This window comes from Blennius ocellaris (genome assembly GCF_963422515.1).
Source record: "Blennius ocellaris genome assembly, chromosome: 21".
Classification (NCBI taxonomy): domain Eukaryota; kingdom Metazoa; phylum Chordata; class Actinopteri; order Blenniiformes; family Blenniidae; genus Blennius; species Blennius ocellaris.
The window spans coordinates 15,830,093-15,856,554 of record NC_137670.1 but is presented as its reverse complement, the minus strand read 5'-3'; the positions used below and the strand labels follow the sequence as shown (position 1 = coordinate 15,856,554).

At 43.5% G+C, this 26,462-nt stretch overlaps 1 protein-coding gene across 2 annotated transcripts in view; it reads right to left on the bottom strand.

Annotated features, from left to right (window-relative positions):
- Positions 1–26,462, bottom strand: part of dock1 (dedicator of cytokinesis 1) — a 175,682-nt gene that overhangs the window by 98,757 nt on the left and 50,463 nt on the right. For both annotated transcript variants that reach the window (XM_080517321.1, XM_080517322.1), the window contains exons 19-27: positions 23,835–23,932; positions 21,431–21,520; positions 19,871–19,971; positions 19,661–19,789; positions 17,693–17,801; positions 14,757–14,827; positions 12,101–12,207; positions 5,560–5,687; positions 3,328–3,423 (exon numbers count right to left, since the gene is read on the bottom strand). In XM_080517321.1, coding sequence (XP_080373447.1) covers positions 3,328–3,423; positions 5,560–5,687; positions 12,101–12,207; positions 14,757–14,827; positions 17,693–17,801; positions 19,661–19,789; positions 19,871–19,971; positions 21,431–21,520; positions 23,835–23,932 — 929 coding nt within the window. The remainder of the gene's footprint in view (positions 1–3,327; positions 3,424–5,559; positions 5,688–12,100; positions 12,208–14,756; positions 14,828–17,692; positions 17,802–19,660; positions 19,790–19,870; positions 19,972–21,430; positions 21,521–23,834; positions 23,933–26,462) is intronic.

Below are 26,462 nucleotides of genomic sequence, written 5' to 3'. Positions count from 1 at the left end.
ATATACTGTACTTGGTTGATGGGAGTGTGCGGCGATTGAAAAGCTCTGGCCCCTATAGCTGGGCAGCCCCATACTGTCAATCAATAACACAGAATCCTTCCCCTGCAGCTTCACACTATTTCTGCTCCGCACGCTGCAGTAAATCACCGGGATGACAGTGGAGCCAAGTGCGACCTGTAATTAAGTAGCTTCCAAAAACCATAGTTCAAAAGAAGTTCAGCATTGTTTTTGGTTGAAGCTAAAACAAGGACTGAATTAGTGAAACAACCGGAACAATCACAAAGCTAGGGTTTGTTGACACGATTTGTTGGAACATTGAAAATAGTATAAGTGCAGTTTTGTTTTGTTTTATTTTTTATTTGAAGATTCCTCTTAACGTGTGCCTGCAGGGCTCATCCAGAAGCTGAAACTAAACAAATCGGAATTCAAGGGCGTAGAGGTAGGCCAGTCTAAAAAATGTTTCTGCCGCGATCCCCAAAGTAAATTAATTCACACCGACTCATTTCAACCTGAGCAGAGGGTGGACATGAATACAAAGATAAAGCCTGCCAGGATGACCGGCGACGCAAATGCGTGGCGACGCCGCGTCTCACGGCCGCCAACAGGCGTAGCGCTGCAGTGACGACGCGCAACAAAACCACCGTGGTCCCTCTCATCAACATTCTGTGGCCGAGAGAGGCGAGGAGAGAGAGAGAGACAGATGCAAAGGGGGGGGGGGGGGGGGGAGAAAGCATGATAGAATACGACGTTAATGCATAAATCTAAATGTAAGAGGATGCCACTCAGGAGAACAAGGTCGGCGTTTGGCCGCAGTGTTTGGGTGAGCGCTGGCGCGCAATCTGCCTGCAGAGTAGGCAGCGGTACCCAGAGGCAACATTCCTCTGATCGGGAGGCTGCGACACTTCTCGGAGCACTAACTGGGTCTCACGCCCGTTAAAAATTCACACCGACCTCACTGATCATTAAGTGATGATCTGGGAGAACGACTTCGCGTCGCGTTACGGGCCCGATAGGCTTTGATGTGACCTCGGACTCCGGAGAGAGGGACACGTCGCACAATGACACACCAAAAATGTTACGCAGGTACTCAGAAGAGTTGGAGCAGTGAAGTGTGATGACAGGCGAGGGATAGAAGCAGCGGCTGACGGGGAAAAAAAAGAAAGAAAGAAAGGAAAGACTGATGACAATGAGTCGTTTCATTAGGTCGTCCCCGGCGTCTTTCAGCAGCCACAGCTGGACACGGGGAGCGCCATTTCACCTCCGCCGCTTGGGGACACTGGAATAGATGCACTTAGTATAATACAACAAAGAGCAGGCCGACGTGCGCTGCCTTCATCTTGATAGCCTTTTAGACAAAGTGCTCGGCAAGTTCCTTGTCTGATGTTCGCGATCAAACGAGCCCCAGAGCAGTGAGGAAATCAGCAGAGAGGCGATGGCAGGAGGTAAGCTGCAAACTCCAAACAACACAACCACTGATGTATTATCGCCTTCCCGAATCCGCTTTTCAAACTTTTTGACCATTAGCCTGACAGTGCGATGCGATGTTTGAATCTCCGGCATAACAATGAATAAGATAGGAGATCTACAAAGGCAAAGCAAGTGGGAGTCCCAGACCCCCTCCAGGCAGCTGGCTGCAAAAAAAAAAAAAGAAGAACAAGAAATGGGCAGAAAGATAGCCTCAGCTCAACTCAGAGCTTGATTAGCTTTACAATATTCAGTGTGATGCGCACAAGCAATCTGTTACACAACAGATGTCTTCCCGTTTATGAGATTAACTTGTCAGGATACCTTTAGATGGACAGGGTGATATAAAGAAGGTAGAGCTTCAGAATCTCTCCAATCTCTTCAGCAAAAATCACTTACAGCTGGGCCGGGAAAGAAAATAAGGCATGTGTGAGAGAGAGAGAGAGAGAGAGAGAGAGAGAGAGAGAGAGAGAGAGAGAGAGAGAGAGAGAGAGAGAGAGAGAGGAGAATGAAGACAGAAAGAGAGGACGCAGGGGACAAAGGATGAGTGCTGCAGATGTATTATAGCACCATGACATCACAGGCTCACGCGCACACACACACACACACACACACACACACACACACACACACACACACACACACACACACACACACACACACACACACACACACACACACACACACACACACACACACACACACACACACACACACACACACACACACACACACACACGACGATCACTGTGATCACCCTGGGCTTTATTAAAGCACTCTCTGCTGGGGTGGCTCAGTTATGTTAATAAAAGCTTCCATCTAAACAGGTGAGGTCGTTTCCTGCTGTTCCCCAGAAGAAGAGGGCGCTGTGTGTACTTGCGTGCACACGCACACGCACACGCACACACACGAGAACCAGAGAAAATGTTTATACAACAAGGTTAAAGTGCCTGCAAAGGCCAATTTCACACCTTGTGTGAAATTGGCACGTGTTCACATTTGGAGTCAACACAACAGCACACCACATGCAGCAGGAGCTGAATCTGGTGTGGGTTCTTGGTCTGGATCCATACAGATAAATAGAACATGATAGTTCAAGTCCATTTCACTTGGCTGCTCGTTTAACCCGTTAATATTTATAACACCTATATCATCCCCATTTCTCACCGGAGCATTTTGATAAGAGCGACTGCCACCGGATCGTTTTGCTGAAAGTACCACCTCAAAAGGTCGAAAGAGCAACAGGAAATCATCTTCTGTGCATCGACGAGAATGAGGATGTTCCAACACCTCTTCGCTTTATCAGTGCAGTACTTCTACTTGATCCAGCAACAACAGATTTCATTCACAAAGTTTTACAACACGATCCAACCAAATGAGTAGAAAAAGCCAAACTTAAAAAGGTAATTAGAGGACTTTCTGGACGTATAACCATTTTCTTTTCCCATGATTTTCTACAATGACTGATAAGTTAATTGCTACCAACTGCAGCTGAGAGAGCGATTGGAGGAATGATGCTCACAGCAACAGTGGAGGGGATACAGTGATTGATCACAGCACAGAGCGGCAAAAATATACTAATAAGTGTGGATCAAACACACAAACAAGCACATTGCACATCATACAGCACACAAATAACTGGCTGGACAAAGATATGAGCAGATTAAAGCCACTCCAGGATTGAGGCTGTGAAAAAAACCATTTGGAAAGCTTTATCTTGAATGACAGTTCTGGATGGGAAATGGCAGTTGAATTAGGTCCTGTGAGAGTCCATGCACCAGCGCTACAAAGACCTCGAGATTTAAAGTTGGTTATGCTGTTGTTATGCTCCTAATATTGAACAAAAAAACCAATACAACTTACAATGTGAGGTGAATCCCGGCCCATGGAAATGACCGTCCTGTTCACGGTCCTCAGCAGCTTCTCCATGATGATCTGCACATGCCACTGAGTGGGACCCTGCAAAACAAACAAATACAGAAACAACATATAAGCAAAGTATAATATACATTTAAAACAACAAAATACAGTTCCATAACAGAAATTATTATTACATTTTATAAAATGCCTTGACCTGAAACAATGCACATGCGTATGTTCTCCTACCTGCCATAGAGGAGGCATTATCTACATGACTGATGCTGTTCAAAGCATGAAAAAAAAGAATAAAGCTTTAAAATCAGCAGTATAAACTCAGTCCTCTACGTTAAGCACTGCCAATATGCTGAAGTGGGTTGGACACGTCTCCTCCTGAGTTACACGTGACTCCAATTGGGGGGGAAAAAACAGAGGAGTTTGTACGATTGTTGTAAATAATAAATTGAACGGTTTTCCTTGAAAATCTTCATAAGTTGATCTGAGAGAGAGCTGGGCTGTATTCTCACTCTGTGGGGGGGGGGGGGGGGGGGTTCCTCCAAGCAGACTCAGCTCTGCAGCAACAACATGAACATTTAATAATTCACACGCTGCTTTCTGTGACTGAAGGCTTCACCGGAGTGAGTCTGTGCACATACGCACACACAGAACCACGCACGTACAGAATAGCAGAGGACCACTGGGGAGAGTGAACTAAAGAGGGACTTTAAGACTTTGCTTTTCAACAGCTGCAAGTGTGTCGCACATCTTTTGTGAGAAACCCACGAGACGGTTCCATGGGAGAAAAGGCACGTTTAAACCTATTACACAAATCGGAAGCATAAAGTCATCGTTATTTACGGTAATCTTGGGATTTGAGGGGAAAGTAAACAATTTATTCTTCATTCAAGTCATGAAAATGTGTCAACTTGACAGTTCAATTGACGAAAGATATCCAGAGGTTTGCTTTCATATCCTGTTCGATGTCTAAATTTCTGTGTGCATGCGAGTGGAGCAAAGCTTTGCTGGTGTTGATGCGCCGGACAGATATGAAAGCGAGAGCTAAAACATGAGAGGAGGCATCAATTTGAGAGACAGATGAGGAGGAAGCGTGAAAGCTCCAGCAAGTGAGAGAGGTGGATTATCCCTAGTAGAGTGGAGTGTGGGAGGCCGGACCGTGGTGATCAATGACGAGAGTCTGTGAGGGCCTGAGGGAGGACATCAGGAGTCTAGGCATGGAAGAGGATGAAACACACTCGCAAAGCAGATTAGTGTGTGTGTGTGTGTGAAGTTCAAGGCTGATGCCAGCAGATGATGGATGCAGACTCAGGTGAAATTCAATGAACATTGCCATGCCGAAACAATGAAGTGATTAATCTGTCCCGTAACATACGAACACTCTCATTTGGAATTAGCCTATACATCCTTTGCTCAAACCGTTCGTGACAACTTATATGTGCGCCGCCTCTCAAACGGGGGTAATGAGAGGGTGAAGGGGCTGCATGGCGATGTAGCTGTTCGCACTCTTGCCTCAAAGCGAGCAATCCCCCGATCGAGTCAAAGCTTCGGCGGCTTTCCCTTTCTGTGTTTTGCATGTTTCCCCCTGTGCATGGGGAGTTTTTCTCGGGGCACGGAAGGCGTGCATTTCAGCCTATAGTCACTGAGAGGATCAATTCCAGGGTCCTGCGACCCTTAGTTGGATGAGTCAGTCTAGAAGATGGATCAATGGAGAAACTAAAAGTGCTCCAGATGATAGATTTGTGACACGTGAAGGAAAGTCATCGTAATCTACTGGCACGATTCTAAAACAAGCGATTATCCTTTCATTTAAAAGCAAGAATGAAACGATTCATCCGGCTGGCAGGTGATATAAACCCGTTTTCCGAGGTATGAAAATGTACTTTCTTCTAATCCGGTGCTGAAACTTCAGCTGAACTCATCACTGTGATATTGGCGAGCATTCACAGTGTTGACGACGGCCCCCAGCAGCCCAAAGCGTGAAATTACTGAACCCAGCCAAAACTACAAGTTAGTAAATTAACACTGGCATAAAATGTGCTCCTTTCAGGCCACGCCATAAAACAAATTGAGAACAGCACACTGATCAGTAGCTATTCATTAAAATAGCCACAGTGGGGATATGCGTCTTGTGTGGAGAGGTACTCCTGGATCTCCTTGGTGTGCTACTCCTCATCCCAGAGGGAAATAAAAAGTAGATAAAACCGGAGTTGCGCTTCTCACCACGTCCTTCCTGTAAAGCACCTCCAGGATGTCGCTGAGCAGCTGGCAACAGGCCTTCGGCTCCTCGCGCTTCTCCAGGTGGAACTTCAGCTGCTCCGTCATGAGGGGCAGGAGGATCTCACGACAATCTGCAGGGAGGCGCACATCAACAGTCAACACACGGAGGAAGACGGTGATTCAGAAAGAAGAGAACAGCATACGCTCTCGACGCAATGCAGATGCACGCCACTACTTAATGACTTTCCCACATCTCGGGTGATTAAATTAAACAAGTTATTTATTTATAAAAAAAAAAAAAAAAAACACTGCGGGGGATCCTCTTGCAATCCCTACGGAGAGTTTCCAACAAGAGCCGACAGTTCAGAGCGAAAAACAATTACAAGGTGAAACACAGATGAGCGCTTAATAAAGAGAAGTGGGTTCAGATCTGGGCAAAGCCTTTCTGGGTGAAGTTTTCATGTTTTGTCAGTGCTTTCTGGTGACCTGAAAGATGGATGGAGATTTCCAGACATCAGCCAATCAAACATAATCTAAAATATCCAGTAAGGTAACACAAAAGGCTGAAACTGGCTGAAATGCCTGTCCTATTGTTACCGTCTGCTGCGGCGTTGCCCTCAATAAGATATTGGAAACTAGCTGTAATTGTACTGAAGTGGATTTCAGTTCTCCTTTAAAAACTGAATGAAGATATTTTGACCATAAACAACTCCTGAAAACCAAATAAAGGTTTCAGTGATTGAATCTTGCACATTTTAAATAAGAAAAAACAAAATTTTCCCCCAAAACAAAGCTCAGGATCTTCAACTCCAATGAGAAAAGTGGAGTATTGGTTCAGACACGTGGAGAAACAAAGTCATCCAACAACAAACACCTGCTTGAGAAGAAACTTGATGATATCTTGGACAGACAGAGCAACAAATGAAGATCTTTGGTAACAAGCAGGTCAGGAATCCATTCAAATACAAATCAGGTGAAACAATTGGCGATGGATTGGCCACACCATAAGGAAACATCAAGACAGTGTCACAAGACAAGCTCTGGAATGGAATCACCACGGCAAGCAGAAAAGACGACGTCCAGAGAACACCTGGAGGCGTGATGTTGAGGTTGAGATGAAGACCGAGTCTGAGACTCGCCCAAGACAAGATGAGATGGAGGGATGAAATCGTTGATGGCCTATGCTCCCGGAGGAGCGAAAGGCCCAAGTACTAAGTAAGTACCTTTTTCCATAATTGAGTGTGATTAATTCCGTACTACTTGCAACATTCAAGATTTTGTTGAATTCCTATACACAGAGAGAAGATAATTCAATGATGAGCTTGAAGACCAATAATCACTTAAATTAAAGAGGTCATATTATGGAAAATTCATTTTGTAACGATTTTCCAACAGTGATGTGCCTCCCTATACCTGGAACGACGCCCTAGAAGTGAAGAAAGTGTGTCCTCTCTCTCTCTGGCTTGTTCCAGGTTTTAAAAAAGTGTGTTGCTCCAACCAGCCAATCAGAAATCAAACCCTATATAGTGTCATCAGGGGTTTAGCCAATCACGATCAAGGGGGGCTCCTTCCTTTGACTCCTCCCACAATTATGCAGCTCTGCTCTGGCACATGGCACCACGAGAGGAAGAACTTCCTCCTCTTCCCAAGATGGGCATGTGTGGGCGGAGCCAGTCCAGCTCACACAGACACAGCAGATTCTGAATGTAGCTCCTATGATTCAATATTCAAATGGAAGAAAATCAAGCAAAAGCTGGATTTTGGGCAACAAACTCTGGAAACAAGGTTGTTGGACCAACGAGACAATCCCCCTTCAAGCAGTTAAAAAAGCCTTGCAGTGAGCGATATGCTAGATTTAAAGTCATTTAAGGTAAAAACATGTGCCTATATTTGTTTATTTAGCAGGTTATGCAGTATTTCTTGGGCGTTGCGCAAAGCTGTTGCTACGTTGACCTTCAAAAAAGAAAGAAATACTTCGGTCAGATGAGAACTACAGTAAAAGAGAGGGAGATATACAGTATTGGGAAGGTGTAAACCTTCCATATTACCAAGGTGCAAGGCGATGCGGCATTAAAGTTTTAGTATTGATATCGCCTGAGAAAAATCCAACCGAAAGCACTGACTGAAATCAACAAAACGGTTGAAATGTTTAAAATGAGGGTAAACAGAGATGCCGCTGCTCTAAATGGCTACCGAGCAATACATTTTAATTCAGACTCGATATAGAACCTTTCTGCATCACAGACATGGTTCCGGCTTCAATAAGCTCCTTATCTGGGACGGGGTAAAATTCTAACTTCATTACTCATCAAAAGACACAAAAACATTAAGCTTTGCCAATTGTCTATTCTGCTGAAGGCGAATGATAAATGGAGGGACATAACTTATAATGAATGGAATGAACTGCAGTGACCTCTCGCTCTACCAACACTCAGACGTGTAAAACATAATCCAATTACTGTTTTCATCCTCGGACCCCGGAGTGAGCGAAGCGTGTTTCAAACTGGACTGGAGTTACTGATTTTATGAAGATCAATGACCAGGACAAAAATCAATAGTTTTCTATTGATATTGCAAGAAAAACACACAGAATCACATATCTGACGCACACACACGCGAAATAAAGCTGACTGCGTCTTCAGATCTTCTTTAAGTATTGCCCCATAAGCGATAAGCTCCAGCTTCACAGAGAGAATCTGATGAGTTCTTATGATAGAAGCATCATAAATCCTTGGCACAGTAATTGGGAATGTAACAGAGTCAGGAATATTTTTATTTTTTTATTTTTTTATTTTCATCTCTCAGATATCGATGAGTGCAACAATGACATCATTAATCATCTCGGGAAATCTCATTTAAAAAGGTTTTTTTTTTTAATAAAGATTCTGTTGTTGAAAATAATTATGGGGAAATCTTTGTGTGCCGGTTGTATTTCAGTGGAATGTCTGCTCAAATTATAAAACATCATTCCTTCGTAAATATGATCACACACACACAAAAGGATTTGTTAGTCAAGGGGAATCATAAACAAGGGAACGAGGTTTGTCGGTGATTAATAAACAAGTCTGAAGCCGTACAGCCACAGACACTCAGGTTTATATCGACTGAAGCATTGCGGTTGTAAAAAGAGCTTATCCTGTCTGTGCACACTCTCAGTCATCCAGGTCATTTTTATTAGCTTGGAACTGATGGAGGCTTTTCAAAAACATTGAAACCTTAATCACTGGAGTTTCCTTTTGAGACAACAAACAGGGCCCCGGCCCCGTTTCTGAGATACTTGATTTATGCTTTATGGAAGGCTAAAGACACAACAAATGTGTATTTTATGTTGCTGGCTCCAGCCTGTGGGGAATATTACCATGATAAAGCACGATATGGATATAGACTGCAACAGCTACATATTAGAAATCTCTATATTGCAAAATGTGAGCCGAGTTAAAGAAAACAAATTGCTTGTACATGTACGTATCACACATATGCAGTAATGTGATAGGTACTTCCTCCCGGGTTGGTACTCAGATATGCATGACTTGACAGCATCAATGTCATTGGAATATTTCCTACACGTGTTTGTCTCGACGCGGTGGCAGGGGTAATCAAACTCAACAACCATTATCCTTGGAGGACCGTGCCAGCCCACTGCGAGCCATATGTACGGCCTGCGGTCCTCACTCAGCTCACATATTTATGTACACGTCATACATGCCTCCTTGACAGCAAAGAGAAGCTCGCGTCTGACAAAGGTCAATACGTTTCCTCTTAAAATAACTAATGGCTGTCAAAACATTTCACTTTGGACCAAAAAATGTCACTTGTGATTCTTCCACTGCGAGATCCCGTGTTGCCAACAGTCCGCCACAGTAACAGCGGTTTATCCAAACATATATACCTGAGAAAAGATGTTCTGGACGTTCGGAGTTCGCCTTGTCACACTGACACAAAGTGACAAGCACATCTGCACCCAGATATTTTTTCAATGCTGTGGAAGAGAAATACTGTGCAGCTCATACAGCTTGAAAGGGAAGTGCATTTTTATTATTTGTGTGCGCGCCACAATCTTCTCGGGGGGGGTGAAGAAGAAAAGAACGAAACAAAACATCTTCTATTTAAGGGCATCTGACATTGTGAGGAGCATTTTAATACCCTGTTTTCATAGAGCTTGAAGCCTCTTGCACCTCCTCGAAACAATTCCAGGCGGCAACACAAACGGCCACGTCTTAAATGGACACAAACACACACGCACACGCACTCGTGCACGCGCACACACACAGAGGGAGTGGGACAAGTAGACTGGAACTATCACGCGAGGCCATGAGCGCTCTTCTCAAACTTCCATCACAAACAGATTTTAGACGCTACAGTGATTCTGCCTTTTAACACAGACCAAGAGAGCAGCTGACATATTTGTTCTCTGTCAATGGGCACATTTGTAAGTAATTTATGCCGCCGCACAGCTCACTCCCTTTTACATCACCGACAGGGAAGGCGACGAAGTAGAAATGGAACAAAAACGCATCGTATTTTGAAGGAAAAACTTCTTCCGGATCACTTTCAGCACAATGTCAAACACACTGTGATCAGCCGCCATGACGACCTGGCTAATAATGTGTAACATCGCCTTTATACACCGTGTTATGACGCATCTGATAGAAGTAGCATGAACAACTGCAGCAGTCTGCTGGCTCTACTACCGACTACTTTGGAGCATCAATGAGACTTGGCTATCCACCACTAGTTACCTGCTCACTGATTCCACTTGTCATAGATACCGACCACTTGGGGAAAAAAAATGTTTCACTCGCTGCCCAATACATCCTCCAGGCGGCATATCAAGCTGATGATCAGTGTTATTCACAATAATAGATTGGTGCTGATGATGCGATTTTTCTTTTTTTTTTTAAGATTCTGAACAAAATAAAGTCCAAGAGTGGCTGAAAAACAAATATTTAGAATTCGGTTCTCCACACAAACATGTGACACTACATATATTGTGTAACCAACAGGACAGAAAATCAGTGAATGCATTCGGGGCACTGTGATACGCATTTAGAAAATGATTAGAACCTCCCTGCTAAAAGGTTGACCATCTGGTTGGATGACTCTTGCTGAGAGTTTATTTACTATCACCATTGCAGCGCGTTTCGTTCTCGGGTTTGCTGGCAAGGCAACCTTATGAGGACCGCCTGGGGATTACAATGCAACTAACAAAATGCCCCATGAGCACAAGCACTCATTACAACTGATTACCCTACGTTAAAAAACAACAACTGATGTTCTCCTTGCAGTGATTACTGTCTCCAGTAAAGCGTTTCCAAATTGTAGCCAAGTTAGATATTGAGGCTGAAAGGACCTCAAGAGGCCTCCAACATGGCTTCTGCCTGGTTTGAAAACAAGCTAATGCGAATGGGGCATAACTTATACATTTGTAAAGTATGAAAGAATTTTAATTTACTCAATATAATGTTTTAATGAATCGGGGGAAAAACAATAAAGCCGAACGCTGGTTAAGTCTCATTTAGTCGGTTCACCTTAAACATCTGACTCATGCGAAGACCAAACACACAAAACTGTCCCCCTCAGTTACGTTAGCTCGGCCACTCCGAGGCTTGTGCTCGTCCCCTCCAGCCAAATTAAAGCCCTGCTGCTATTTTCTAACTCTGCATTTATTTAGCACTGCAGGACAGCGCATGAGTGAAGTTATTCTCTGAATCAGCACCTCCCCTAACATGGCCCCAGAGGAACCAGTGCCTGCAGCGAAGTGCTTGGCCCTTAAATATCACTGCAGCTGGGCCTCGTCTGCAGGCCGCCACCAGCTCCTCTGGCTGCAAACACTGCAGATATGTTCCTAATTAACCGCCGCGCCGGCTTTGCCTTCAGATTTAACATAACTACGGCGAGGCCAACATCTTCTAGAACACCGTCCCCACAGTGCATCATGAAAATATCAATGAGAATATAGATGAGAGGGAGGAAGAAATAAGAAGAAATAACAGACATCAACTCAAGTGTATCGTGTCGTTTTAAGATTTCTAAAATGTTTTGTTCAAGTCTTTAAATGCTTTTTGTTGTTAAGTCAGGGAGAGCTCTTCAGTCCTCACATCGTCTTTCATAAACGGCATTCGGTCCGTGGATAAAAAAGCTTGTAATTGACAGCAGCCTCATCATTTCTCCCGCTCGTTTGGCGCGTCCCGATTTTAGAATAAACATAAAAAGCGGATATCAATTTGAGAAAACCGCGTCGGCAGGAATCCGAAGCCTGTATTGTTTTGACACTTTGTACATGTTTGATGGAAACACACAGACTGTAAGATGCAAGAAAAGAAAAGATGGGGTCTGAAAGATAAAGAACCATTCATAAAAAAAAATGTGAACAGTGGGGATTTTTAATCCTTTTAGCAAACAAGAGAGGAATCAAGGCGTCTCACCAGTGACCTTTACTGTGGTTTCGGAGGTTTTTACCTCGAGGAGGCAGGTGTTGTGGCTGATCGTCCATATTACTGAACCGTGTGTGTGTGTGAGTGTGTGAGTGTGTGTGTGTGCTCACCGTGATGAGTGAAGAGATCACTGTGGACAATGTCAATCAGACAGTCCAGCTTCTGTTTAACCAGGCGACCCGGAGGGACCTTCAGGATGAACTCTGAGAACAGCTTGCTGCGGAGACCAGAGAAGGGCAATAAAAGCAAAAGGTTAACCCGATCTGTCTTACCGGGCCGCTTCACCGCTTCCGACCACCGGCAGTCATACCAAATGCAATTAAAAGTCCCACACAACCGCGCGGGCAACCGTCACAATTACCTGCCCGGCAAAAGGTGCAGGATATGACAGCATAAAGGATCAAGTATTGGAGAGCCGTCAGCTGATCCGAACCCGCTGACCCGCGATGAACTCCCGCCAGCATGCTACTGTTATTGTGCTCATTTATAGCAGCGCTGCAAATCAATGGCGGTGTCATTGATTGTACAGACCCATTACAAAACAAATAAAGACGTAAAAGCTTTTTCTTTAAAATAACATTCACAGATTTATTTTGTAGCGTCTCTTGAAGTTGGCTTGCGTTTTTACTGGTCTTCCAAAGTAATTTCACAAAAACAATCAGAGCACACGGATACCTAACGGGCATTTTCAGCAAAGTCTGAGCAACGGGTCAATGTTTTTACTGACGAATGAGGGTGCAATAACTGAAATGCCAATTAGGGAAAGTCCCCCCACACAGGTCCACGGGAAAAGCCCAAATAGTGTGAATGGGAGAAATGACCAGTGTGGGCGTCTGCTACCTTTATACCGACTGGCTGGAATCAAAACATGGCTGAACTCTCTCTCGCCCAGCGGAGGAACTGGAGTATGTTTACTTCTTCGCTACCAGGAAGTCAAGTTCCCACTGTTTGAGGGCCTGATGAGATCGGACCGAGTCTTCAGCGGCTGAGAGACCTCAAAGATAAAATCCACATTTGGGAAGGCACAAAACACAGTTTTCTCCTCAATGAAGAGGCCGGATGCTCATTATGCAGGCGAGCGGAGGCTCAAGGAGGACAGAAAAAGGCTCTGGCAGGGGATGAAACATCGCCACCCCAAAGGCTTCCATTCAGTCGCCTCCAGCACAACCACTCAGCCTGATTTGTACAAACAACAGGAACAGCTGATGCCACCTTTGCTCATACGGGGAAGGAAAAAAAAAAAAAAAAAAGCAGCCAAGTGTGTGATTTCTGGTCAGGTGAATGGTTCACAGTGACCACAGCTTTGAGAATGAGGCTAAATTGAAAAGCGTTTTTTTTTTTCTTTTCTTTTTTTCCCCCCTTCCAGTTGCACCCTCTCAAACTGAACTTGTTGCGTCGTCTCACGTGTTACTGGATTGAAAATGACTCTTGGGGAGTAAAAACAAAACACTCAACATCAGATAGCCTCATTTGATGTACCGGAGAAGCGACAGCTGCTTGTTCTTCCTCAGTCCAAAGAAGTACGGACACACGTTCAACATGTTGCATGTAATGCCTGAAATTTCTTTAAAAATAAAATGGCTGAGATCTGCAAGTGTTTCTGTCCAGATTAATGTTGGTGAAGGCTTATCACTTCTCAGAACACAGAGCTTGTGCAGGATTTAGCAGATTTTCAGAAACTTAACTGGATACGCCTTATTAAAACAGAGGAATAAAGAATAAATAGCATTTGCTCTCGTTAGTTTTAAGTTGATGCAAAGTCGACCCTCGTGCTGGATGGTACATATATTCTATCCTGCAATACAGGATCTTGATAACAAAGCAGACGATCTGACCAAATCTTTGGAGGTTTGCTCGCCCAAGAAGCCAGAGTGTGAATAGATTTTAACGTCTATGTTATATGGTCGTCGCATAGTTCTTTATATTCATTTCACCAGGCATCATGTGAATCGAATAACATCGTCAACACACACTTGCGAACCTTGACCGGAACTCTGCTGCCGAGTTTCTTTTACTGTTTATGTGCACAGAATGAATGAAGCCCATTTCAAGGTCAAAATACCACCTGTGTCTTTTATATCCTCATAAAAACGTCCTAACAGTGCGAGGAGTCCTCAAATAGCAGGACATTTGTTGAAACAATAGGCTTTATTCGCACATTTTATTTATTTATCCCCCCCCCCCACAAAACAGAAGTGGACAGATTGTGTGAGCATCTCGTCACATAATTGTTGATTAATTCAATATGTGAATAAACAGAAACAGCATCCATCATCAAACACAACATATGGCCTTCCCTGTGTGATACTTGTGCTGGTGACAGTCCCGTTGTGCAACATTTCTTGACTTTCTGAGGCAACCTGAACATTTCTAAGCAGGTAAAGCCGTCACTGTACAGCCAGTAGACATAGAAGTGCGTGAAAAAAAAATCCAAGGTGGAGAAGTAATAAATGCTTTTTTTTTTACAGAAATTACAATCTATCAACATGTCTCAGTATAATCCGAACATGAAACCGAAATTCAAAACAAAAGGACACTGCAAAAAGACCTTTAACTCCCATCTTCCTATAGATTTGTTTTTAATGAGCTCTGGTGCTCATTAACAAAAGCTCACAGGAAAAAAAAAAAATATATATATATATCTATTTCTTAAAGAGCCACATAATGTATCATCTTGACAAGTTGACCTATACAACTGTATACGTCTTTCTGGAGCGATTGCCTTGTTAATGACTTTAAAGCAAACGGAGGAAAACGTGTGATTACCTGAGTTCCTTGGGATCAAAGACCAGCTTGACATCGTTGACAATGGTTGGAATGTACTTCAGCGCAGCACCCTTTACCAGGAGAAAGGGGGGAAAAAAAATGTCAGTTACATTTATTCTGCTTTAGATACAGACTTTAATCATGTGAGGAAATGGAGCAGCTGCGTCTATCTCATACAATGTCGTCAGAAAATATGTCCGGGTAGAATTAGATTCTGTGGTTCGTGGGTGTTTGGCTTGATTGGTGTTCACAGTCACATCACAAAAATAATATTTTACAATCCAAACAGGTCTGCTTTTTAAAAAAAAAAACTAAACGTATTGGTATCTGGAACTCTCCCACTTCAAACTTGATATCTTTCCCTGCCATTGACACTAATATGCAATCATAAAGGTCTACATAAGAAGCGAGTCGCATCTGAAACTTTAATTTGAAATGCCTGGAAGAAATAAAACGCATCCGACGAGTCTCTATCAATATGGAGGATCAACCTTTGGTCTGCCGCAACACCTTGTGACTGATCAGATTTAACAATGAGAACGATAAAGCGAGCCGACGCTTCCCTCTCCAACTGACTGCAGCTGAATGCGAGCCAAGGCGGGCCGGGGTGTTTATACAGCATCTGTGCACATTAGCCTCCGTGCCAGTGTGTCTCACAGGGGTTTTGATCAGCCTTACAGATGTGCAGGGGTCTTTGCCGGCTCCAGCCCACCGGTGGTCGTTGCACTTTTGTTTAACAGATGTCATGAGACAGCTGAACGTTGATGTTCAGAGGTGACAGAGGGCGACGACACAATTTAATTACTGGCAAACTGTATTTTTATGACACTGGATTGAGTTGCAGCATTTAGATAGGTATACTACTTTATGACACTTTAATCTCACTGGATAATTTTGTCCTTTAACGTGCAAAAAGCAGGATGAGACTGAGAGCGGGTTTCAAAGATGTTGTTTGACTTTGATTTCGTCAAAGCAGCCAGCCTCTTTTCCCGATGAAAGAGGCAATTTCAACAGGAAGCCGTCTTCCGCTTTGTTCTCAGCAGCTACTAAAACTCCCACCTGTTGCGCGGGGATGTTTTGTGTAAAGTGTCAACAGAAATATGCCTCCTGCCCCGGCGCTTTCTCTTCCTTCACACAGGCAATGGACGCGCGCGTTTGTGTTCTCAGTAAAGTTTGAGCCCGCGGGTGTACGTGTGTGCTCATGTGCCAAGGTTTTCACGCGCTCGTGTGCAGGTCTGTCCAGATGTTCATCGGGATTCAGACTTTTTACTTTTTTTTTTTAGCGAGGTATAAATGGGACTGCTCATTAGCCGCCACCTGTCACACGGCTTTCACAGGAGGCGGGTCCGGGAAGAAACCGGCATTCCTCGGTTTTGTGCCCGTTCCTCAAGATCAGTTTTTAATTTACTGACAGTAAAGCTAATATCTCACCCAATTACACAGCAACTGACTCCTAATTGACTCCTGAGCTTCTCGTATGGTTGACTGTGCACATGGATCTACTGTAGGTGTGCCAAGGTGCATGTACCCTGTGATTATGTTATCTCTGAAAGCGCGTGCGTGCGTGTGCGTGTGCGTGTGTGTGTGTGTGTGTGTGTGTGTGTGTGTGTGTGTGTGTGTGTGTGTGTGTGTGTGTGTGTGTGTGTGTGTGTGTGTGTGTGTGTGTGTGTGTGTGTGTGTGTGTGTGTGTGTGTGTGTCTCCAGCAAGTTTGGGCTAAAGGACAATAAACTTTGTGACAAGAATAGTGAATGAAAGGAAAAAAGAAGCAGGAAAAAAAGGATGGTGAAATAAATACCTTAAGGAGCAGCTAAAGAGCAGAAGGCCAGAGGAGACCCAAGCAGCACGACAGTCAAGGTCAAGAGAGAAATGTAGGAAGAAAGAACACACACACACGTACATAGAGGACAACAGGAGTCAACAAAAAAAAAAAAAAAAACAAACATGTATGATGTGAGCTGCACGGAACAACCCTGGATTTCCATCTATTCAATATTTCGGACAAGATGTTTACGTTAGAAAATATAGCTGTGAGTGTCTGAATGACTTTGATTTAAAGAAAATGTTTGAAATAGACAGAATCAACCACAGAAGAACTAAATAAAATGGCGATAAGGTGATTATGTAAATGTGAAACTTCTTATCGCAAAACTTATTTTTCAGTTGATATAGCAAGTGGCTACAATCTAATCAGTGTATTCTCGTGCCTTCAATACCTTCCGTATGCAGCGAGAGATTTGTGGGGCTTTAAGACTGGACACGGTATAAACCAAAGTATCTCTTAAAGCTCAGTTATCTGTATCCTGTTTGCGTAATCTGTTTGAAATGATAATCCTCTGTAAAATTACAACTTATGTGGTAAAATCTATCTTGTCCAGAAGCACATAACCTCTTTAAGATTTAAGCTGCTTTTAGGCACATTTAATGATAAAAAAGGATAATACATTATTATAAGCAGGCTTGGGGAACCCTCGATGGCACATTTCATCAATTCTCCACTCGAGAAGCTTTTCATAGCTATAGATTTGTATTTACTACACACATTAGAGAGGTAATACCCTGATAATTAACTCCTATTCATAAAGTAAATAATCATATTTGCTCAAATAATTACTATGAGTGTATTTTAGGAAGTTTTCTAATATTTTTCCAGCACTAAGAAGGTCACAAAGCTGGGAAATCTACACAGAAAGACGTAGATAAGGTGAAGAAACACAGATGACACACGGATCACTGATGAGCAAGGGAACACAAATCATTAATGTCTAATAAGCTGCTGTATTGGAAGCACATCCGACAAGACACATGCATATATCCAATTACATAACATCTCCTCCAAAGCACATCACGGCAGGTTTATTTACTATTCGCACAGCAGTGGACATTTCCTGGCACGGAGTGGGAGCCAGCGGTTGGACTTGTGTGATAATGGGCCTACCTTCACCATGCCGGTGTTCTCTGAATTACTGTTCATCATGTCATTAAAGGATGTGAAAAGGTTCCTCAAGGACTCCATGAAGTCGGCCTCTCCTTTGTTCTCATAGAGCCTGGGAGGAGATAAAGTGGAGAATTGCGTTGGCAGACGATCACAAGACCGCCGGTTGTTTCATCCCTGCGTAAACAACCCTGCCCAATGCTCAAAATGACACGAGTTTGAAGCTTCATTGTTAAATCATTAAGAGTGGCCAACAGAAAGGCCCCGGCGCCGCGCGTGTGTGTGTGTGTGTATTACCAACGCAAATATTCCTGGACCGGAGCCACAGACATCACTCCTGCTGCCAGCCAGATTAGCATTTAAAACAACATGACAAGACCCCCAAGCACCTGCATGCTGCCATGTGGAAAGGAAAAAAACAAAGAAAACCCGACAAAAACATTCAATGATCTATGCAAATGACTCTCTCCTGGAATACGACACGAAGAACGGAAAGCAAATGTCATGCTAAGGTTCACTTGCTCTACTCTCGACTCCGTGTCCTGGGTGGAGAATTGGTAATGTGTCTTCTGCTCCACCAGAAACACTAAACTCAGTGATCAGACAACACTTATTCACCACCAGAAACAAAGTGGGGTTTCCTCCACAATCCTCAAAATACTGATTAGACATAGAATAAAAATCTACGACGATAGTGATCCGATTTCCACTCGGAGAGGTGTGATTTGCAGTGTCACAGTATCTCAGGTATAACATGCTCCAGGTCAGTCACTGTCGCCACACCACTCCCAGGCCACCGCCAATGAACTCCACAATTAAGGCGCTGCTCGAAAATTCCATACACCTCTTGCACTGACCTGTATCATAACGTCAAAGATCGGTTCAGGTAGACTCGTCCATTTCTTCCCTCTCCGCCGTAAAAGGCTCCAGTGAACTAACTTTAAAGTTTAGAAGAATAGAAACTTTAAGTCTGACTCAGCAACAATACCCCGGGAGAGCCGATACTGGCATCCAATCAAAGAAAGAACCCCAGCGTCTCAACGATGAGATATATATATATATATATATATATAAAAAGGTTTTGCTTTTTAGTTGTTTTCAAAAGAAGCCACTTGTCTCCCGCAGTAGAAATGGACCAGTGTCGACGAGAAAGCGGTCTGGTGTGCGAGGTAAAGGACGGGGCGTCCTCCAGACATTGGAGAGAAAACCAATCAAACTCTGCACACTCAATTAGTCCAGGATCATACATCAGCCCATCAGACACAAACAGCTTCGTTCCCTGCCTCTGCAACATTATCATCCATTTAACATCCCCAGAGCCAATTATAAATGCAGCTATAGAATTGACTTCTCGCACAGACCCCCCCCCCCCCCTCACTTGTACCTGCTTTCCCTTCATTCCACACCTGTGGCACGCCGTGGAGAACGCAATCGATGCGGCCCGCAACATTGATTTTCTTGTGAGAAACCAAAGTATTATTCAATGAACAACCACGACAGTAAAGAACGATAAGAAACGCATTTTAAGGAGACAATTCAAAAAAGTGCCGTCGTCAAAAATAGAGCCACATGTGGAGGCAATCAGTGTTGAACGACGCACTGTTCAGGGCAGTTAAATCTGACATTATTATACATTATCATATTTAGAAATGGAGAAAATACAGAATGATTATATTGTGGAAATCCAAGAAGCTGGAGATCAAATGTATTAAGAAGAGATAAGAGGATTTCCTTATCCCCGTCAACGGTGATTTAAAGCATTTATGTTGAAAGTGTATCATTTATTTTAAACTATTAATACAATTATATGTATTTTAGACTGTCTCCAATGTTGAGTTGGTCAAAAAGACAAAAGAATGTACAACATTCTTTGTATGAAAATGGCAAAATTGGAGCCGAAGGCATCGTTTGCGGCTAAAAACGAGCGATTGAAAGTGTGGAACTCCGTGTGGCGTGTTTTGCGGTACGTACTGGTTGAAGAGGACTCTGGAGCGGACGATGAATTTGAAGATGTATTCCAGAGCCTTCATGGCCTTCAGCAGCTGCTCGGTGAGCTTCTCCGCGTTGTCCACGTAGTTCTTCAGAACCTTGGTCAGCTTCCTACAGACACCACGACACCCCAGCTGAGCGAGGGCCGGCCCAAAAAAATGGGCCGTTGGTCGGTTTTGTAAAAGGACTCACGTGTAGGCCAGCGTGGCGCTGAAGTGCTTCCGGATGTAGGTCTCCAGGACGGGGTTAAAGTGTTGGAACTTTCGGTCCGCTATGAGTCCAATTATGAACACCTGTCAGAGAGCAAAGACAAGTTCATTATCATGTAAAACGCATGGCTCATAAGGGAGGGCAAGAAAAAAAAAAAAAGAGGAGAAAATTCTGTCTTACTCAATATGCTGAATTAGACTGGGAAATTAAAGAAGATTGCATTTGAGCAAAAAGCCATTTTCACTCAATTCTCTCGCCTGCAGATAATCTAGGACACCCGGCAACACATTTTCTACCTCCTTTCTGAGGAAGACAAAAACCGCTCTTTTGAGATGTAGCACATGATGTCAGACGATGGCTAATAAGACTCAGCCAGATTGTTCCTCAGGCATTAAATTCAGTTTTTCGCAGCCAATAAGTCGGCATGGCAGTGTAATCAAAATCTTTAGTACGCTAACTGTCTTGCAGGAAATTAGACCCGAACTATGAAAAAAAAAAAAAAAAAAACCCACCCCGGCACTCAATGCAACAGTGATCCCACATAAAATGCAATGTGTCTGCATTTCCCTTCTGCGGAGTGACATCCAGCCGTCACAGCTAATTTACCATGAAGAGTTTTTTTTTCTTTTCATTTTGGTTTCAGTTTGGTGATTTTAAGAACCGGCCCGAACTGGGCAGTTTGTGAAATAAATGTGAATTACGGCCACATACATTCAGACTATTCTCCCATTCGAGCCAGAGTTCAGCAATTTGCTGAATGAAGCCAATTCTGCTTATATTAACATCATTTCTGTGTTGCCCCTTTTGCTTTGACTCTGCATCTTTCCCTCCCTTAAGTCAATGTATAGACGCATGCACATACCGTATAAGTAATGCAGGAAACAGTCGAGTGACTTGCAGGTATATTACCCGGCGCCTCTGCTGAATATGACTCAAGGTTATTTTAGAGCAAATGACAGATATTACTGTCAGACAATAGTGCTCAACAGAGTAGAACTCTTTCACAGAAATCCTACAGAAAGTGAGAAATCGCACAATTCATGAGAAATGTCTCTCATGGTCAAACGTTCTACACTTTTAAAGAGTTGTTTTGCTTCACTGGATGCTATTTCATACAACTAGCTCCTACTAATGTTTAGTTTAATTGATGTTTACATCTTGAAGTCTTGAATTGGCATCAAACAGGACGCCACGGTTCAGCTTTTTCTTTTTAACTTATACTTTTACGAATTTCCATAGGCATATGTTGGTAAAACCTGTGTCATTTAGATTTACAGTTCTCCTTGTTTTGTTTCCCTTGGAATTCCTCACTTATCTCAGAAAAAAACCCCAAAAAAACATCGAGCTTCAATCGAAACTTAAATCAGAAACTAAGTTTAGCAGGCATGAAGAAGTATTTCGGAACGTGGAATATTTCTCAGCGCATTTTATTTGCGACCGAGCGGCGAATGTGTCAAAGTGTTTATTTCCAGTGACGCGGAGCTCTGTCATGAAGTGTGCTCTGCTGCAACTGTGTGTGTGTGTGTGTGTCTCTACACTTACCAAGGCATCAAACACCAGCGTGTCAAAAGTGTCACTGTCAGAGTTTTCCATCATGATGTTGAAAAGCGCATCCAGAGTGTCTTGCAGAAACTGGAATGACAGGATGCACAGCATGTAAAAACAGGCCAACAAGTTATGAACCTCGGATGGAGGGGAAAAAAACAAAAAAGATAAGTAATGTCAAAATGACAAATGTCTGCACGCTTCCTTCAAATGACAAAAAGAAAAAAACCTGATGGGGAATTCTTTTGTTTCACTTGCGACATTAACGTGATGAATTAGCTCCGCCCTCATTAATTAGTCAATGGAGCACACGGTGCAGAACGAGTCATAAAGGTTTTAATGGCCATCATCTGTATTCAACATCAACAACGTAGAGTTTCTAGTGAGATTATGCACTTTTCTTTGAGTGGCGAGACAAATGCATGAACACGTTTTAGTAAGTGAATTAAATCCCAATTAAGAAACAGCTTCTTTTTAAAAATTAAAACAAATTTCAAAGTTTTAATTTGTAACTTGGAATGAAGGATGACTAATGTAGATTGATCTCAAACATCACTTGCATTCATATATGGCAAATAGAAACTCTGCAAAGATTGTATTGAAAGTTTTGTTTAGTCGACCATTTATTTGCCATTTGACTTTTTTTTTTGCAGTAAATCTCAAACTATGAGAGAGATTGCATATTTCCCCCTTTTCAATAATGCTCATGAAATTGTGGGATGAGCAGAAGAGTTGACAGGGTGGGTTGTTTCCATGGAAACATTTGCCAAACAGGTTTTGTTTACTGTTGATTCTATTTTATTTAACATATCAAAATGAAATGATCTGATTGTAGGTCTGTCGTGCCGCATTATGCAATAATGGTGTAATCATGCAATACATTTCACCTCACCTCGCCGCATTTTGGAATAAACTTTGCCACATTTTGTTTAACGTTTTAGCTCAGCTGCCATTGTGGCTGGTAGATTTTGAAAGCGACAAGCAAAACCAGTATTTCCACCACACATTGTCTATTTTCTTGAACAAATCAAACCAGGCTTTAAGTGGCGCCGAGTGCAGTCCATCATTAAACCCACATGTTTTGTTAACTGTTGCAATACAGAACAAGATATTACATCATTACATATTGCACCTTTCTTACATAACGCGGTGCGAAAAGGTGTGTAAAAGCCCATTTTTCACTGATCACCTGGACTAAAGTCTGGATTTGGAACAACCAGACGGATCCCGCCCGACGATCCAAGATGGCGTCACGACTCCTAAGGGTTGGTGTGCTTTGGAAGTGAGCAATGCAATCTTGGAATCAATTGTAATATGCGCTGGTGGCCCACAACGGAAGCTTAAGATTGGAGTTTGTGCATTCCGCACAAGTCGGGAGGAAGAGATTTCTGATTCACGCCTGACGAAACTAAATCACAGCAATCCAAGTTGTGAGGAAAATAACTGAGTACCGACTATCTTTCGCGGGTTGCATTGACTAAACATTAAAGTAATGCCCATTTCGCCGAGATGGTTTAACCACAGTAACACGCCACCCACGCCAGCCGCTATAGTTTTTGTGGAGACGATGGTAATTTCCCCGTCAGCAGAAACCCAAGAAACACTAACTCTACACACCCTCCCTCTCTGTGGGGAAAACATGCTCCATTTACCCCGCCAATTCGTGAAAGCAGATGTAAAAGTGTCGGAAACGGCGGCCATCGCTCTTTATTGCGCCTGGTTTGTCATCTCGGGACGGACGAGATTCATCATGTCCTCAACGAGAAACGGGCGCACGGCGTTTAAAGCAGCGCTCGGTCTCATGGAGGCCTCGTCGTGAGGCGGAGATAACGAGACGGTTCTCACTCAGAAAGAGGGTTGAGGCGCATAATTGGCAAGAAAATACTTTATTTGAGAGACCTAACTCATCGTACAGGCTTATAACAAAAACCTTTGTTAATAAACTCTTTGCAAAGCCTGGATGTTATTAAATAGTCTCCCGGCTCCCTCGAAGCACTTTAAAGAGATTGAGCGCTAATGCGTAATAATAATCACACCCCTGCAGTTTAATGAACTGCGCCGGCTGCGGTCGACACGTTGATCTCGCCCCATCAAATCTGCTTGGGTGAAGGACGTCTTGAGATTCACCGCAATCTGCAAGACGCCCAGGCGGGCCCCCGCGCCGAACCCTTCTCTGGGGAGTGGTTTACTCATCTTGCCCCCACGCCGAGTGTGTAAAGGGCTTCCCCCCGTGGAGCCACCAGTTCCATCCTCACTGGAGAAGGTTCCGCCTCGTCTCAGCGCCGGGCCATGAACTCATCGGTGACGTCAACAGAAGGAGAGCTGCAGTCGTCAGTTTCGGTCTCTTTCAATCTGCCGCGTTCGGTCCGGTCGGCGCGACGGAGGCCGTTCGCCCGCTCACCTTCACGACCTCGCCGCCTTCCACCTTCATCAGCTGCCGGAGGTTCTGCTGCAGGAGGCTGGTGTTGGAGCGCCACTTCAGCAGGCCCAGCAGGTCGACTGGAAAAATCAAAGAAGAAAAGAAAAAGAAGTTATTACGAGCACATACGCAGCTCATCCTACCAACACGGAGGAAGGAGAAGTGGGGAATCTGCACCAAAATACCAATTAGGCCTGGGGATTTGAGTTTGATGAGAGTTGGGGCCAGACGTTTGTTCGGAGAAGATTCAGCACATTCACGCCGTCAGGTTGTAAATCCCCCCCCCCCCCCCTCCGAAAGTCATTTTATTAGACGTCTCACTTTAATCATGAAAGTGAATTTGGGCACAAGAACCTGAGTCACGATGTGACAAACGGGCCTCGGGGGAGCCCTGGCTCACACCACCTGGAGCAGATGATCAAATTGGGAGCTTAAAAACACATTTGTGTCCATTTGTTGTTTACGGCAGCAGAAACACTTCGCTTCTCGGGCATTTTTGAGGCAGGATGCTTCACGGGATGCGAATAGTTCAAGACTGGGTTTCAGCTTGGTGTTATATATATATATATATATATAGATATATATATAGATATACATGTGTGTGTGATTGTTTCTTTTTGTTTGCCCTGTGATGGACTGGCGACCTGCCTTCACTCGGTCAGCTCCATTACCCCACAACCCCCGAATAACATGCAGCGACATAGAAGATGGAGGATTGAAGCTCCACGGACCGTTGAGAAAATGATTCAGAAGTACTGATGCAAACCACGTCAGGTAGGTCAAATCAGAAGCTGTAAAACAGGTCACCCAATGTGATTCGTGTCAATCCAGGTGAGCTTATCAACGCAACCTTGCGTTTTGCTTGGAATATGCAAAGAAATTGGGATCATGGGAACCAAAAAAAAAACCATGGCAAGAAGCAGGAAGAATGTTAATAGTCATCGTTTGAATTAAAAGTCAATGTATCTTTTCCACTGCTGCATATCGCTGACAATATTTCCTTTTTATTCCAGTCGGTTTTCAACCTCAGTAGCAGTGCATTTCTGGAAAAGCAGAATATTTAAATCATTCAGTATAAAAAATAAATAAATAAAAAAAAAAAGTGGGAAAACAAGCACTTTGTGTAGAAATATGAAAACTGTTCATTATATGCATTCTTTATTTTTTTATAATACAAAAAAATGCACAGAGGAATATTAATATTCTTAAATACAATTAAATATTACAAAAAAAATTAAGAAATATGACTTTTTGTTACAACCTTATACAGAAAAAGTTCACCCTGGAGTTTTACCCGACTCAACTGATTACCAGCAGTTTTGTTTTTTCTTTTTTTTTTTCCAAGCTCCCTGACTCCATGCAGCTCCATCTCCCTGCCCGCCACGCCTGATTGGCTATGAGTGAGTCGATCAAGCGTGGCGACACAGTGATGGATGCCCATCATCTGTAAAGCTGACAACCTATCAGGGTTCAGTCACGATACCCCCCCCCCCCCTCCCCCCTCCCCCCCGCCACACCGTCTAAACTAGCAGGGATCTCTCCTGCCCCAAGGAGATATAGATTTGGAAATTGGACGCTTTAGCGCCTCAGTGAGACAAATGGAATAAAATAAGGATAAATCATCAGAAGGCTTGGTCCCACCGGGGCGGCGCTGCAGCGCACGGGGTGGCGGCGCATCGAGGACGGCAGACCCACCGAACAGCGCCGAGCGCCTTCAACAAATAACATCTGGTGGAGAACGGAGGTCTCTGCAGGCCTCCACATATAAAAGACTCTACAAAGTTGGCAGATGGGGAACTTGTGAAATAATTAATCATGAGAAAATAGGTTACAGTGTCACGACACAACTGAAATGCAGATTTACTCCACGTTGTCATTTGCCTGTTTGGTTGCCATACAGCCTGCCTGACAATATACTTTTTTGTTTTTTTGTTTTTTAAACGGAGCATAACCACCAAGTAGCAATAAGCAGAAAATAATTTTTTCCCCGCAGTGATAACAAACCTCGTATGTGGCTTTTAAATCACAAGGTTCACAGTCTCTCAGCTAATGGCAGCTTTACATGCCGTACCAGTACAAAATCCTTACTTTTAACTGCTTTGTGCATAAAAGATGTTTTACTGCCAGCCGAGGGAGGAAGACTATTTTAATATCTTTCACTGGGCCAGGTTCCGTCTCGGCTCGGGTGTCATTAAATCTATGCCTCTCCTCGGTACTTCGTTTATCGTCGCACATGGCAAATACCCAGGGAAGAGCCAGCAGCCACTTCACACGAGATCCCAGCTCCAAGAGACCGCCTGCATAAATCGAGCTTAATTTAAAAAAAAAAAGAAAAAAGTATGTCGCCTCAGATGAGGGGATCGGCGATGAGGTGTCATATGGATGAGGTACGCTGTCAGATGCACGGGGCATTTTGCTCATTTTGCTTTTCCAATAGGTACTCAGGACAAACCTCTTGAGTGGAATTGGCTAGAAGGTGCATGTGAACCGAATGGCTGATGGTTATTTTTCTTTATCATCTTTTGATGCAATTTCAGGACTGAATATCCAAATAGTCGTCTGGACATTGTAGATCAGTAAAATATGACAACAGTCAAAGAAATGCCTGTT